The sequence below is a fragment of the Xenopus tropicalis genome, chromosome 4, assembly GCF_000004195.4.
Source record: "Xenopus tropicalis strain Nigerian chromosome 4, UCB_Xtro_10.0, whole genome shotgun sequence".
NCBI classification, from domain to species: domain Eukaryota; kingdom Metazoa; phylum Chordata; class Amphibia; order Anura; family Pipidae; genus Xenopus; species Xenopus tropicalis.
In genome coordinates, this window is record NC_030680.2 from 6,342,740 (window position 1) to 6,357,819 (window position 15,080).

At 46.9% G+C, this 15,080-nt stretch overlaps 1 protein-coding gene across 6 annotated transcripts in view; it reads left to right on the top strand.

Annotated features, from left to right (window-relative positions):
* Positions 1 to 15,080, top strand: part of mical2 (microtubule associated monooxygenase, calponin and LIM domain containing 2) — a 111,010-nt gene that overhangs the window by 77,313 nt on the left and 18,617 nt on the right. For 4 of the 6 annotated variants that reach the window (XR_004222192.1, XM_031900402.1, XM_031900401.1 and 1 more), the window contains exons 15-20: positions 1,059 to 1,127; positions 7,260 to 7,409; positions 8,359 to 8,490; positions 8,784 to 9,002; positions 10,399 to 10,500; positions 12,352 to 12,480. Coding sequence is in view for 5 of the 6 variants with exons in the window: in XM_031900402.1 (XP_031756262.1) it covers positions 1,059 to 1,127; positions 7,260 to 7,409; positions 8,359 to 8,490; positions 8,784 to 9,002; positions 10,399 to 10,500; positions 12,352 to 12,480 (801 nt within the window). In the remaining variant the exon portion in view is untranslated. The remainder of the gene's footprint in view (positions 1 to 1,058; positions 1,128 to 7,259; positions 7,410 to 8,358; positions 8,491 to 8,783; positions 9,003 to 10,398; positions 10,501 to 12,351; positions 12,481 to 15,080) is intronic. The other 2 variants (XM_031900405.1, XM_031900404.1) reach the window with 1 other exon arrangement.

Genomic DNA, 15,080 nt, shown 5'->3' on the forward strand with positions numbered 1-15,080 from the left:
TAATTCTTATGCTTTGGTTGGCTTCTGGTTGGTCTAGCCCTACTAATTCTTATGCTTTGGTTGGCTACTGGTTAATTTAGCCCTACTAATTCTCATGCTTTGGTTGGCTACTGGTTGGTTTAGCCCTACTAATTCTTATGCTTTGATTGGCTACTGGTTGGTTTAGCCCTACTAATTCTTATGCTTTGGTTGGCTACTGGTTGGTTTAACCCTACTAATTCTTATGCTTTGGTTGGCTACTGGTTGGTTTAACCCTACTAATTCTTATGCTTTGGTTGGCTACTGGTTGGTTTATCCCTACTAATTCTTATGCTTTGATTGGCTACTGGTTGGTTTAGCCCTACTAATTCTTATGCTTTGGTTGGCTACTGGTTGGTCTAGCCCTACTAATTCTTATGCTTTGGTTGGCTACTGGTTAATTTAGCCCTACTAATTCTCATGCTTTGGTTGGCTACAGGTTGGTTTAGCCCCTCTAATTGTAAGGCTTTGGTTGGCTATAGATTGGTCTTTCCCTGGGAATTGTAATGCTTTGATTGGCTACTGATTAGTATAGCCCTGATCATTCTAATGTTTGGTTGGCTATAGGTAGGCCTGGAATGGTATTCAAATAGGCACTAGCATTTCAAGTGCAGAGAGGCCCAAACAGCCCCCCGAGCCCAATAAATAGTGACTGTCTATGGCATCTTACAGAAGCCCCTATGGCATTTGCCAGAACCCACAGATTGCCAGTCCGGGCCTGGCAATAGTTTGGTCATTCCCTGGGGCTGGTAATGCTTTGTTTGGTTACAGGTTGGTCAATTGCCTTGGCTACAGGTTAGTATAGCCTGGTGATTTGTCTATATTGCTCAGGCTGTTCTAGATTGCTCTGGTTGGATAGATAGATAGACAGACAGACAGACAAATAGATAGATGATAGATACATATAGATATATAGATGATAAATAGCCAAAATAGTGGTGAGTGAATCATAACTATAGACAAACAAAGAGATAGATTGATATATAGATTTATTTGGCTCTATACCTTATACTAATGGAAGTCCTCTCTTTGCTGCCCAGGATGAAAAGACGTCAGATGACAGTGATCTGAACAAGAGGAGAAAGACAGTCTTCCGTTGCTTTGAAGAGGTTGGTGCAATTGATTGGTGCTGCTGGGAGTTACAGCTTACAATGGGGGGATCAGATAGGATCTGTGCCACTGTGCCAGAATGCTCTGTTATACAGATAGCTAGAATCTCAGCCATAAAGCAGGGCAGGGCTGCTGCTTACAATGGGGGGATCAGATAGGATCTGTGCCACTGTGACAGAATGCTCTGTTATACAGATAGCTAGAATCTCAGCCATAAAGCAGGGTAGGACTGCTGCTTACAATGGGGGGATCAGATAGGATCTGTGCCACTGTGACAGAATGCTCTGTTATACAGATAGCTAGAATCTCAGCCATAAAGCAGGGTAGGACTGCTGCTTACAATGGGGGGATCAGATAGGATCTGTGCCACTGTGACAGAATGCTCTGTTATACAGATAGCTAGAATCTCAGCCATAAAGCAGGGCAGGACTGCTGCTTACAATGGGGGGGGATCAGATAGGGTCTGTGCCACTGTGACAGAATGCTCTGTTATACAGATAGCTAGAATCTCAGCCATAAAGCAGGGCAGGACTGCTGCTTACAATGGGGGGATCAGATAGGATCTGTGCCACTGTGACAGAATGCTCTGTTATACAGATAGCTAGAATCTCAGCCATAAAGCAGGGCAGGACTGCTGCTTACAATGGGGGGGGGATCAGATAGGATCTGTGCCACTGTGACAGAATGCTCTGTTATACAGATAGCTAGAATCTCAGCCATAAAGCAGGGCAGGACTGCTGCTTACAATGGGGGGGATCAGATAGGATCTGTGCCACTGTGACAGAATGCTCTGTTATACAGATAGCTAGAATCTCAGCCATAAAGCAGGGCAGGACTGCTGCTTACAATGGGGGGGATCAGATAGGATCTGTGCCACTGTGACAGAATGCTCTGTTATACAGATAGCTAGAATCTCAGCCATAAAGCAGGGCAGGACTGCTGCTTACAATGGGGGGGGGATCAGATAGGATCTGTGCCACTGTGACAGAATGCTCTGTTATACAGATAGCTAGAATCTCAGCCATAAAGCAGGGCAGGACTGCTGCTTACAATGGGGGGGATCAGATAGGATCTGTGCCACTGTGACAGAATGCTCTGTTATACAGATAGCTAGAATCTCAGCCATAAAGCAGGGCAGGACTGCTGCTTACAATGGGGGGGGATCAGATAGGGTCTGTGCCACTGTGACAGAATGCTCTGTTATACAGATAGCTAGAATCTCAGCCATAAAGCAGGGCAGGACTGCTGCTTACAATGGGGGGGGGATCAGATAGGATCTGTGCCACTGTGACAGAATGCTCTGTTATACAGATAGCTAGAATCTCAGCCATAAAGCAGGGCAGGACTGCTGCTTACAATGGGGGGATCAGATAGGATCTGTGCCACTGTGACAGAATGCTCTGTTATACAGATAGCTAGAATCTCAGCCATAAAGCAGGGCAGGACTGCTGCTTACAATGGGGGGGATCAGATAGGATCTGTGCCACTGTGACAGAATGCTCTGTTATACAGATAGCTAGAATCTCAGCCATAAAGCAGGGCAGGACTGCTGCTTACAATGGGGGGATCAGATAGGATCTGTGCCACTGTGACAGAATGCTCTGTTATACAGATAGCTAGAATCTCAGCCATAAAGCAGGGCAGGACTGCTGCTTACAATGGGGGGGATCAGATAGGATCTGTGCCACTGTGACAGAATGCTCTGTTATACAGATAGCTAGAATCTCAGCCATAAAGCAGGGCAGGACTGCTGCTTACAATGGGGGGGATCAGATAGGATCTGTGCCACTGTGACAGAATGCTCTGTTATACAGATAGCTAGAATCTCAGCCATAAAGCAGGGCAGGACTGCTGCTTACAATGGGGGGATCAGATAGGATCTGTGCCACTGTGACAGAATGCTCTGTTATACAGATAGCTAGAATCTCAGCCATAAAGCAGGGCAGGACTGCTGCTTACAATGGGGGGGATCAGATAGGATCTGTGCCACTGTGACAGAATGCTCTGTTATACAGATAGCTAGAATCTCAGCCATAAAGCAGGGCAGGACTGCTGCTTACAATGGGGGGATCAGATAGGATCTGTGCCACTGTGACAGAATGCTCTGTTATACAGATAGCTAGAATCTCAGCCATAAAGCAGGGCAGGACTGCTGCTTACAATGGGGGGATCAGATAGGATCTGTGCCACTGTGACAGAATGCTCTGTTATACAGATAGCTAGAATCTCAGCCATAAAGCAGGGCAGGACTGCTGCTTACAATGTTACACTGTACCAATTAATTCACAATTGAACTTGCCTTTGTACCATAAGTCCCACAGTTTAACTCCGCGTGTGCCAGAATGTTCTGCGCTGGCTTCTGTGTCTCCTCTGTAACAACAAAGCCCAGCAAGACGCGGCAGCTGGATTCTGTTACACCAGCTCATTGCTTTGGGAGCTGTAACATTATACAGGATTTCATTCATCATAAACCACTGAAAATATTTAGGAAGACAACACCGGGGCCCTTATAGCTCTATCCGTATCCCCTTGCACAAAGCCATATGGCAGCTGCCTCTTGATTTTGTGCTGAGCTTTGGAATTTCACTGCTGCCTGTGAACGTTCCGGGCATCACAAATCCTCCTCTGTGATGGAATGTTCTGGGCATACAATAAGCTGTACCCCCATACTGTACTGTCTAAGGGAAACACTATGGCACCTCCTACCCATATGTATAAATACAAATATACAGAGAATGAATGTTCTGGGCACACAATAAGCTGTACCCCCATACTGTACTGTCTAAGGGAAACATTATGGCACCTCCTACCCATATGTATAAATACAAATATACAGAGAAGGAATGTTCTGGGCACACAATAAGCTGTACCCCCATACTGTACTGTCTAAGGGAAACACTATGGCACCTCCTACCCATATGTATAAATACAAATATACAGAGAAGGAATGTTCTGGGCACACAATAAGCTGTACCCCCATACTGTACTGTCTAAGGGAAACACTATGGCACCCCCTACCCATATGTATAAATACAGATATACAGAGAAGGAATGTTCTGGGCACACAATAAGCTGTACCCCCATACTGTACTGTCTAAGGGAAACACTATGGCACCTCCTACCCATATGTATAAATACAAATATACAGAGAAGGAATGTTCTGGGCACACAATAAGCTGTACCCCCATACTGTACTGTCTAAGGGAAACACTATGGCACCTCCTACCCATATGTATAAATACAAATATACAGAGAATGAATGTTCTGGGCACACAATAAGCTGTACCCCCATACTGTACTGTCTAAGGGAAACACTATGGCACCTCCTACCCATATGTATAAATACAAATATACAGAGAAGGAATGTTCTGGGCACACAATAAGCTGTACCCTTATATATACTATTTATGAAAGGGAAAATATTGACAGAGATCTCCCTATATATAAAGAGAATACATGAGCATGAAGCATATCCTTTCTTGGGTGGGAGAACAGGGGGTTCAGGCTATTTATCATGCCATGTTGATGTCATTATCTCAGTCACGTTTTCATCTGTAATGAAGGAGAAATAATCCTGTTATTTATTTACAGACATTATTGCTCTATTCTGTACTGAGTCGGAATCCCCAGACAACAGTGAATGTAAAACCCGTCTTTCAGCACCTGTAGTGTTTAGGTGCATTGTGGGAATAGGTGGGGATCATTCCTTCCCTAACACACTTGCCTTTGCCTTTATATATATATATATGTGTGTGTGTTAAATGATCTCCCCTTAACCCCTCAGTCTCCCCAGTGCCTCCCAATGACTCACGCTGTCTGTCCCTGATACAGAGCAGGAGTCGGACCTCATTGTGAAAGGGCTTATTTACTGGCCTGGGATGGATCCTCATAAATTATATCCTGAAATCACTGCTCGAAGCCAAGAAATGATTGTATTTAGAATTCCGTAAGGTCCCTGCTTTATTCCTGGGATCAAAGACCCCTCGTAAAAGCCTCGCGTTCACATCGTAATGGAGCGGGAATAGAACGTTGGAACGATTCCTGTTCAACAGTGGGTCCGACCCTCCCTTCTGGGCTTATAATGTTAGTTTCCCAGTTCTACCATAGGACTCATGCTGCCTGCCCCTGGTAAACACCATGAATAGGGAGGTACCAAATCCACTTTTTTGGTGGGGGGGCGCTAGGCAGGTACCTCTTTCACCTACGACCGGTTCCAGACCCTTTCCCCGACTGTGCAGTGGTCCCTGTAACCCCCCCCCGCTGCCCTGTCTGCTTATGCGCCAGTGCGCAGGGAAGGGGGGGTGGGGTTTTGGCAGTGGGCGGGCCAAGCCGACCAGGTTGCCCAGGGCGCCTGGCCAGCTTGGCCCAGCACTGCCCACAAAATTCAGGCGAATGCTGAACCAAATCCGATTCATAATTTGCCTATGCTGAAGGGTTAAAAAGAACCAAAACGGCGAAAAATGTTCAACTTTCGCTATTTGGCCAAATCTTGCAGGAAAGATTCAGGGTTCAGGCGAAACCCAAAGTCCAGGATTCAGTTCGGGATTCCGCCAAGATTTGGGCTTTTTCAGCAGGATTCAGGGTTGGACTGGGGGGGTAAAGGGCCCACCGGGGCTCCTGCCGGCCGCGTCCCCTAACCCCCCACATGATTTTAAGAATTTGGATTAGGTTCGGCCAGGAACGTGGATTCGGCCGAATCCGAATCCTGCCAGGGTCGGACTGGGACGCCGGGACACCGGGAAAAATCCCAGTGGGCCCCAGCTTTAGTGGGCGGCCCGGTCCGACCCTTGCTGGCACTCCCCCTGCCCGACCGCTCCTCCCCTGATGCGTCAAATTTACGCGCTTGGGGGAGGACATTTGGTGGGGGGCCCTGCCAGGGGGGTTAGGGGGGCCCCAGCGAGGGGCGGGTTAGGGGACGTGGCTGGAGGGGCACCTGCAGGGCCCCTGGGGCGGGAGCCCCAGCGGGCCCTTTACCCCCCAGTCTGACCCTGAATCCTGCTGAAAAAGCCCAAATCTTGGCCGAATCCCAAACTGAATCCTGGACTTTGGGGATCGGCTGAACCCTGAATCTTTCCTGCAAGATTTGGCCGAATAGCGAAACAAATCCAAATCTTAATTTGAGAGCACAGGGGCGAAGTAATATAATATATCGTCAGTTCGGGGTGGGACTAGGCCAGTGGGGCAACAGGACCCAGGCCTGGCGGTCCCCCGCTGATCTGCTTCCTCCAATCCCACTGAAGATTAGTACAGGTATTGGGCCCCTTATCTGGAAACCCATTATCCAGAAAGTTCTGAATTACAGAAAGGCCGTCTCCCATAGACTCCATATTAATCAAATAATTCACGTTTTCAAAAATGATTCCCTTTTCTCAGTAATAATAAAACAGTACCTGTACTTGATCCCAACTAAGATATAATTACCCCTTATTGGGGCAGAACAGCCCTATTGGGTTTATTTAATGGTTAAATGATTCCCTTTTCTCTGTAATAATAAAACAGTACCTGTACTTGATCCCAACTAAGATATAATTACCCCTTATTGGGGCAGAACAGCCCTATTGGGTTTATTTAATGGTTAAATGATTCCCTTTTCTCTGTAATAATAAAACAGTACCTGTACTTGATCCCAACTAAGATATAATTACCCCTTATTGGGGCAGAACAGCCCTATTGGGTTTATTTCATGGTTAAATGATTCCCTTTTCTCTGTAATAATAAAACAGTACCTGTACTTGATCCCAACTAAGATATAATTACCCCTTATTGGGGCAGAACAGCCCTATTGGGTTTATTTAATGGTTAAATGATTCCCTTTTCTCTGTAATAATAAAACAGTACCTGTACTTGATCCCAACTAAGATATAATTACCCCTTATTGGGGCAGAACAGTCCTATTGGGTTTATTTAATGGTTAAATGATTCCCTTTTCTCTGTAATAATAAAACAGTACCTGTACTTGATCCCAACTAAGATATAATTACCCCTTATTGGGGCAGAACAGCCCTATTGGGTTTATTTAATGGTTAAATGATTCCCTTTTCTCAGTAATAATAAAACAGTACAGAATCCTAGCAGCTGAGGATGACAAAAGACACGCCCATTAAGCGTAACCCCTCCTTTATGTTTTGCAGCCGGCCAATGTCCCGAGCAGAAACGTGAATTCGGGGAACGAGTGCAACGACACCAAAGAAGTCATCAATCAGAACAAGGTGAAGTCCATGGCGACGCAGCTACTCGCAAAGTTTGAGGAAAACGCCCCAAATACGTCGCTACGGCGACAGGTAAGCGATGGGAGATCTTCTCCAGCCCAGTTGTGTTGCTTTTATGTTTCTTTATAGGTATATTTGACCTGTGTTCCATAGAGCTCACAATCTAGTTGGAGCTTAAACACTTCTGTTACTTTTTTTCGGACTTGTTTCAGTTAACCCTTTCCCTGTGTTCCATAGAGCTAGCAATCTAATTGGAGCTTAAACAGGACTTCTGTTATTGTTTTTAGGACTTGTTTCAGTTAACCCTTTCCCTTTCAGCGATTCCCATGAACAAAATCCATTTTGAATGGGGAGTAACCCCCGTTTATACCAACGAATCAGATTCCCCCTTTTATTCTTCTTAATGCGCAATAAAAATGAGTTATTTTGCCTATAGCAACCAATCATTAGCTTCCATTATTCTAACTACCATCCTGTTGCTATGCATAATATAACCCATAGCAACCTTTTATTCGCTTTCATTTTTTCGCCTGCACTAGAACAAAAAAAAAAACTAACTGCTGATTGGTTACTATGCAACCCATAGCAACCAGATGTTGACTTGTTTTTCATTCTTTTTAGTGCCCTAGACCTAACTGCTGATTGGTTGTTATGCCGTTCATAGCAACCAAACCAGTTTTGGCTTTTTCATCATTATAATAACATTTGTCCAATACAAGCTAATTGCAATTAGAGGAAATTATATGTATAGTATATGGACTTATATAACTTGTACGTGTTTAACCCCTAATGCAACATGACAGACGGTAGAACTTGCCCTTTATTCTGTCGCTTTCCAATGCTTTTCTGTATTCACAGGACTGATTACTAATATCTCTGATGTTCTCTCTTGGTCAACTGGCTGCTGCTACCGACTACAACTCCCAGCATCCTTGGCGGGACTTGTAATACTGGAAGGCTTGCCAGTTAACCATCGCTGGTCTTGCTAATCTTCTGTTTCTCTGCCTTACTGTCCCTGAAGGAGTCTTTAACCCTTTCCGAAGCAGATCAGGCAGTGACTGCACCCCTTACTGATCCTCCTCCTGTTAACCCTCGCTTTGCTAAACCTCAGGAGCCAACCCCCAGCCCGCCACAGGCCGAGACTAAAAGGCAGGTACGACTTGGGCCACTTTCTAATGGAGGGCAAGTGGGCCACCCTGGCATGGTTTGGGGTGTCAGTAGAAACCTTTGGGGTCCTATATAGCGCTTATATATATAAAGGTGGGGATGAACGCTGGCCAATGGTGCATCAGCAAACCCGTCCAATCAACAATTGACCCCTGACTTACAGCCCCCGGGGGGGGTCAGTTGCCCCCCTATAACGCACTTATGCGGATATTGGCGCTGCGTTTGTGACCCCCCAAGGCCGGCGCAGTCCCTTTTATTCACGTGCAGTTTCTCCCCCAGTTCCAGGCGGTTAGTAGGACGCAGCCGGTGGTCAGACCACCCGTACAGCCCAGGCCTGGGCCGGCCAAACCGACCCGCGAGCTGAGGGTGGTAGAGAGAGCGCAGTCCCACCCCGACGACCTGGGAAGGAGCGAGTCTCTCTCTTCCGCCTGTCCCTCTGCTCTCGTGCTCTCTAACATACTTGAACGCCTCCAGGATCTCGAAGAGAAAGCTCAGCAGGTGATTGGCCCCCCGACTCCCTCTGGCCTCATTCATTGCTTTGTCTCCTAATTCTGCCCCATTATTATTATTAACATTTATTTATAAAGCGCCAACATATCCCGCAGCGCTGTACAATAAGTGGGTTACATACATTGGACATACAGAGTAACATATAAAGCAATCAGTAACCGATACAAGAGGGGAAGGGAGCCCTGCCCAAAAGAGCTTACACTCTACAAGGAGTAACATATAAAGCAATCAGTAACCGATACAAGAGGGGAAGAGAGCCCTGCCCAAAAGAGCTTACACTCTACAAGGAGTAACATATAAAGCAATCAGTAACCGATACAGGAGGGGAAGAGAGCCCTGCCCAGAAGAGCTTACAATCTACAAGTCATTTATTCACCTACATACACTGTATATCCCCATATTAGTAGCCCCAATATCTGATTCCCTGGGGGCTCAGCAGTAAGATAATCAGGGTGAGTTGGGGTTAGATGGGCAGAGGTCTAGGGCTTATATCTATATAGCTGTTAATGAACTACAGCTCCCAGCATCCTTATTGGTTATTACAGTAATCAGTAAAATACTGTTCCTGCTGAATTGTGCTTAGTACAGGGAAATCCCTATGTGCCATAGTTTTATGGTATCTCTCTGTACAGGCTATGAGCAAACTTAGGAGGCTGTTCCTGCTGAATTGTGCTTAGTACAGGGGAATCCCTATGTGCCATAGTTTTATGGTATCTCTCTGTACAGGCTATGAGCAAACTTAGGGGGCTGTTCCTGCTGAATTGTGCTTAGTACAGGGGAATCCCTATGTGCCATAGTTTTATGGTATCTCTCTGTACAGGCTATGGGCAAACTTAGGGGGCTGTTCCTGCTGAATTGTGCTTAGTACAGGGGAATCCCTATGTGCCATAGTTTTATGGTGTCTCTCTGTACAGGCTATGAGCAAACTTAGGGGGCTGTTCCTGCTGAATTGTGCTTAGTACAGGGGAATCCCTATGCTGCCATAGTTTTATGGTATCTCTCTGTACAGGCTATGAGCAAACTTAGGGGGCTGTTCCTGCTGAATTGTGCTTAGTACAGGGGAATCCCTATGTGCCATAGTTTTATGGTATCTCTCTGTACAGGCTAATACATGAATCTGATCTCCCACATTAGCATCAGTACTACAAAAGAAATCTCACTTTGGATGCTGGGAGTTGTAGTTCCAGGCAGCAGAAGGCAGAGAGTTTAGCATCCCCAATGGTCACATTTATAATGTATTTGGCAGTTTTTCCATGTTTCCCAGGGAAAGTCTCGGCCTCCCATCCCTTCCCATGACAGTTCCCGTTGCTTTGATCTTTATTCCCAGTTCCTGTGCTCCAATCCCCTTCTCTTTTCCTTCCTTCCTTTCTCTCTGTCGCTACAGAAACGGGCTCAGAATTTAGCAAACAGAGACTTTCACAAAAAGAACATAAAGGAGAAGGCGGCTCACCTGGCCTCCTTGTTCGGCTCCGTGGATTTGCCCAAGGTGAATATCCCACAACCAACCCCTATCGCTTTGCTATGCCAGAAATGCATCCCAAAAGAAAGGTTTACTTACCCTTTAGTGAGGAATGTGGAGAATTCCTGATACTGATGCGAAACGCGTTGACCCCTGAGGAGGTCGGTGTTAATCTCTGGACAAGTGAACTTTGTAAATTGCTGGTTGGGTCACGATAACCGAGATCAGTCTCTGAATTCTTCAATTATTTTCAGCAAAGGGGGGGGGGCAACTACCAATCAAGTTGGGCGTTTACAGTAGAAACAGATGCTGGAACCCAGGAAGCAGGAGAATTATTTAGCCTCACTGTACCACCAACGCATTTCAGCACCACGGGAGGTTTACCTTTGAGTTAAGTTGTAGTATGTTATAGAATGGCCAGTTCTAAGCAACTTTTCAATTGGTCTTCATTATTTATTTGTTGTAGTTCTTCATTTATTTGCCTTATTCTATGGGGGTCACTGACCCCGGCAGCCAAAAAACTATTGATCTGTGAGGCTCCAGTTTTATTGTTATTGTTACTTTTTGTAACTTTCTTTTCTATTTAGCCCCCCCCCTATTCATATACAGGTATAGGACCCGTTATCCAGAATGCTCGGGACCAAGGGTATTCCGGATTAGAGGTTTTTCCATCATCTGGATCTCAATACCTTAAGTCAACAAAAAAATCAATAAACCCAATAGGGCTGTTCTGCCCCAATAAGGGGTAATTATATCTTAGTTGGGATCAAGTACAGGTACTGTTTTATTATTACAGAGAAAAGGGAATCATTTAACCATTAAATAAACCCAATAGGGCTGTTCTGCCCCCAATAAGGGGTAATTATATCTTAGTTGGGATCAAGTACAGGTACTGTTTTATTATTACAGAGAAAAGGGAATCATTTAACCATGAAATAAACCCAATAGGGCTGTTCTGCCCCAATAAGGGGTAATTATATCTTAGTTGAGATCAAGTACAGGTACTGTTTTATTATTACAGAGAAAAGGGAATCATTTAACCATGAAATAAACCCAATAGGGCTGTTCTGCCCCAATAAGGGGTAATTATATCTTAGTTGGGATCAAGTACAGGTACTGTTTTATTATTACAGAGAAAAGGGAATCATTTTTAAAATTCTGAATTATTTGATTAAAATGGAGTCTATGGGAGACGAGCTTTCCGTAATTCGGAGCTTTCTGGATCGTGGGTTTTCAGATAAGGGATCCTATACCTGTACCAGTCTCTCATCCAAACCACTCCCTGGTGGCTAAGGTAACTTGGACCCTAGCAACCAGAGAGCTGCTGAAACTCCAAACTGGAGAGCTCCTGAACTGAAAATGAAATACAAATAAAAAAATGAAGACCAATTGCAAGTTGTCTCAGAATATTATTATTATTATCTACATCATACTAAAAGTTAACTCACAGGTAAACAACCCCTTTGATACTTACAGAACATTGAGTGGGTTACTGAAAAATGAATCTGAAGCACAGGGGGGTGCCCTTTGCTCTGATGACGCCAATATGGGGGTGCACTAAAGGGCCCAGTGATTGGCTACATCATAGTACCATAACGCGGCCCATGTACCTTGGTCACACTTACCCTTTAATTTATGTCTGTTGATATTACAGATATTTACATAATGGCTAATGATCGTATTTAGGCTTTGAAGCTGCCATGTTGGCGAGTCAGTAACAGGCGGGCAATGAGGGTCTATGGATAAATGGATATAATACTGGGAAGTCGGAGGAGGAATATAATCTCAGTGTATTTCGCATGTCGCTTGCTCCTTTGTGTCTGGGGAAATCCTTGTGACCCCGTCATCTAATATTTCCTCTCCTTCTGCTCCGAACAGAATAAACTTCCCTCCCTCGGCTTCTCCCATCACTCCCCCCAAATCCCTTACAGCAGCTCCCGAACTCCTGATCCGCCTCCTCCTTCATCTTCATCCGACTCATCCCCCTCTTCTGCACCCTCTAGAAAGGTATCTGTGCCTTGGGTTTCTCTTCCTTCCATGGATTCCCTTCCCCAAACGCCATCACTAACCCATATTCATCATGTCTTCCTTTATTAAATGACTAATGCTGTAAAGCGTATCCGCAGTGCTGTGCAGACTCACTTTCTTATTTTTTTATAATTAAAATTATAAGAGCAACACACATGAGCATATGAGGATTAAAGGACAAGTAAACCCAAAATATAATAAAAGAAAACATAATTCTAAGCAACTTTGCAATATACATTCATTACAAATTTACAATGGTCGTTGACGTATTTGTATATATAATTGCTATTATTATTATTTTTGGGTTGACGTAACCTTAGGGTGGGGGCAGGTAGCAGATAAGAGAAGTAACCATAGAATACCCCCTGGTGCCAACCCTTGGCAGGGTCAGACTCGGGGGTGCAGGCAGGGTCGGAGTGGGGGGTGCAGGCAGGGTCGGAGTGGGGGGTGCAGGCAGGGTCAGACTGGGGGGTGCAGGCAGGGTCGGACTGGGGGGTGCAGGCAGGGTCGGACTGGGGGGTGCAGGCAGGGTCGGACTGGGGGGTGCAGGCAGGGTCGGACTGGGGGGTGCAGGCAGGGTCGGACTGGGCCGCCGGGACACCGGGGAAAATCCCGGTGGGCCACGGCGGCCCAGACCCAACCCTTGCCAGCGCTCCCCCTACCCGACTGCTCCTCCCCTGATGTGTTAAAGCGCTCAGGGGAGGACATTGATTGGGGGACCCTGTGGGGGGTTAGGGGGGCTGCCCCAGGGGCCCTGCAGGTGTCCCCACCAGCCGCATCCCCCACACCCAACAACCCCCTGCAGGGGCCCCCGCTGAGTCTCCCTTACACCCCGCAGGGGCCCCCGCTGAGTCTCCCTTACACCCTGCAGGAGCCCCCGCTGAGCCTCCCTTACACCCCACAGGGGCCCCCGCTGAGCCTCCCTTACACCCTGCAGGGGCCCCCGCTGAGTCTCCCTTACACCCCACAGGGGCCCCCGCTGAGCCTCCCTTACACCCCACAGGGGCCCCCGCTGAGCCTCCCTTACACCCCACAGGGGCCCCCGCTGAGCCTCCCTTACACCCTGCAGGAGCCCCCGCTGAGCCTCCCTTACACCCCACAGGGGCCCCCGCTGAGCCTCCCTTACACCCTGCAGGGGCCCCCGCTGAGTCTCCCTTACACCCCACAGGGGCCCCCGCTGAGTCTCCCTTACACCCCGCAGGGGCCCCCGCTGAGTCTCCCTTACACCCCACAGGGGCCCCCGCTGAGCCTCCCTTACACCCTGCAGGGGCCCCCGCTGAGTCTCCCTTACACCCCACAGGGGCCCCCGCTGAGCCTCCCTTACACCCTGCAGGGGCCCCCGCTGAGTCTCCCTTACACCCCGCAGGGGCCCCTGCTGAGTCTCCCTTACACCCCACAGGGGCCCCCGCTGAGTCTCCCTAACCCCCCGCAGGGTCCCCCACCCGACGTTTCAGGGGAGGAACGGTCGGCCAGGGGAACGCCGGGCCGACCCTGACCCTTGATGTGACCCATGAATGCAGCCTGGAATGGGGCCTATTTATTATAGTAATGATGCCCATAGCAACCAATCAGATCTTTGCCTTTGTTTTCTAACTTGTAGGTGACCGTTAAAATCAAATTGCTTATTGGTTGCTATGGGCAATATCACCGGTGATGCTATAATACATAGGCCCCTATAAGTAGCCTGCACAGCTCGGAGGATAGGCTTTACATGACTTGGATTTTGTTAGGAAACCGTAGGATCGTCAGTAACACATGTAATTACCTTAATAATAAGAGAAGCACCAAACCCACACAGACTATACCAGCGCCACATTTCCCATCATCCTTTCCCAACACCCAATAGAAAGGCGGCCAGACCTAACACTGGAAGGGTTAAACAGAAGCCAATGCTATTTTAACCCTTGGCATTACACAGTTATGTGATGCACTTACATGTTTACTTGCCCTTTATGGGGCCTGGGGGTAAGGTTAGAGCTTAGATGGGAGTGTGAGCGCCCAACAGGTGCCGGTTGGCATCGGGCAGGGGCTTGGGGGTAGGGGCACAACTCCCTGAACCACTTTGCTTTTATAAATAGGATGAGGATTAAAGGGAAACTTAACCATTTATTGCCCAGGTTTCTTTTCCTATTGAGCTTCAACTCCCATCAACCCCCCCCCCCCCCTTCACCTTAGAATGTGGGAGCCCCAAGCTTTTGCCCTTCTCTTAAAACCAGCCCCTGAGTGGTGGACCCCTCAGTGCAGCTTACCAGAGCTCCAGTGGCCCCTCCGGGGTTAAACCTTTCTGTTAACCTTTACTATGATGTAGAGAGTCATATTCCGGGACAATTTGCAATTGGTCTTCATTTTTTATTATTTGTAGTTTTTTCAATTATTTACCTTTTGTTCAGCGGCTCTCCAGTTTGGAGTTTCAGCAGCTTTCTGGTTGCTAGGGTTCAAATTGCCTTAGTAACCAGGGAGCGGTTGAAATGAGAGATTGGTCTATACATAGGAGAGGGGCCTGGATAGAAAAATAAGGAATAAAAAGTAACAATAACAATAAAACTGGAGCCTCACAGAGCAATAGGTTTTGGCTGCCG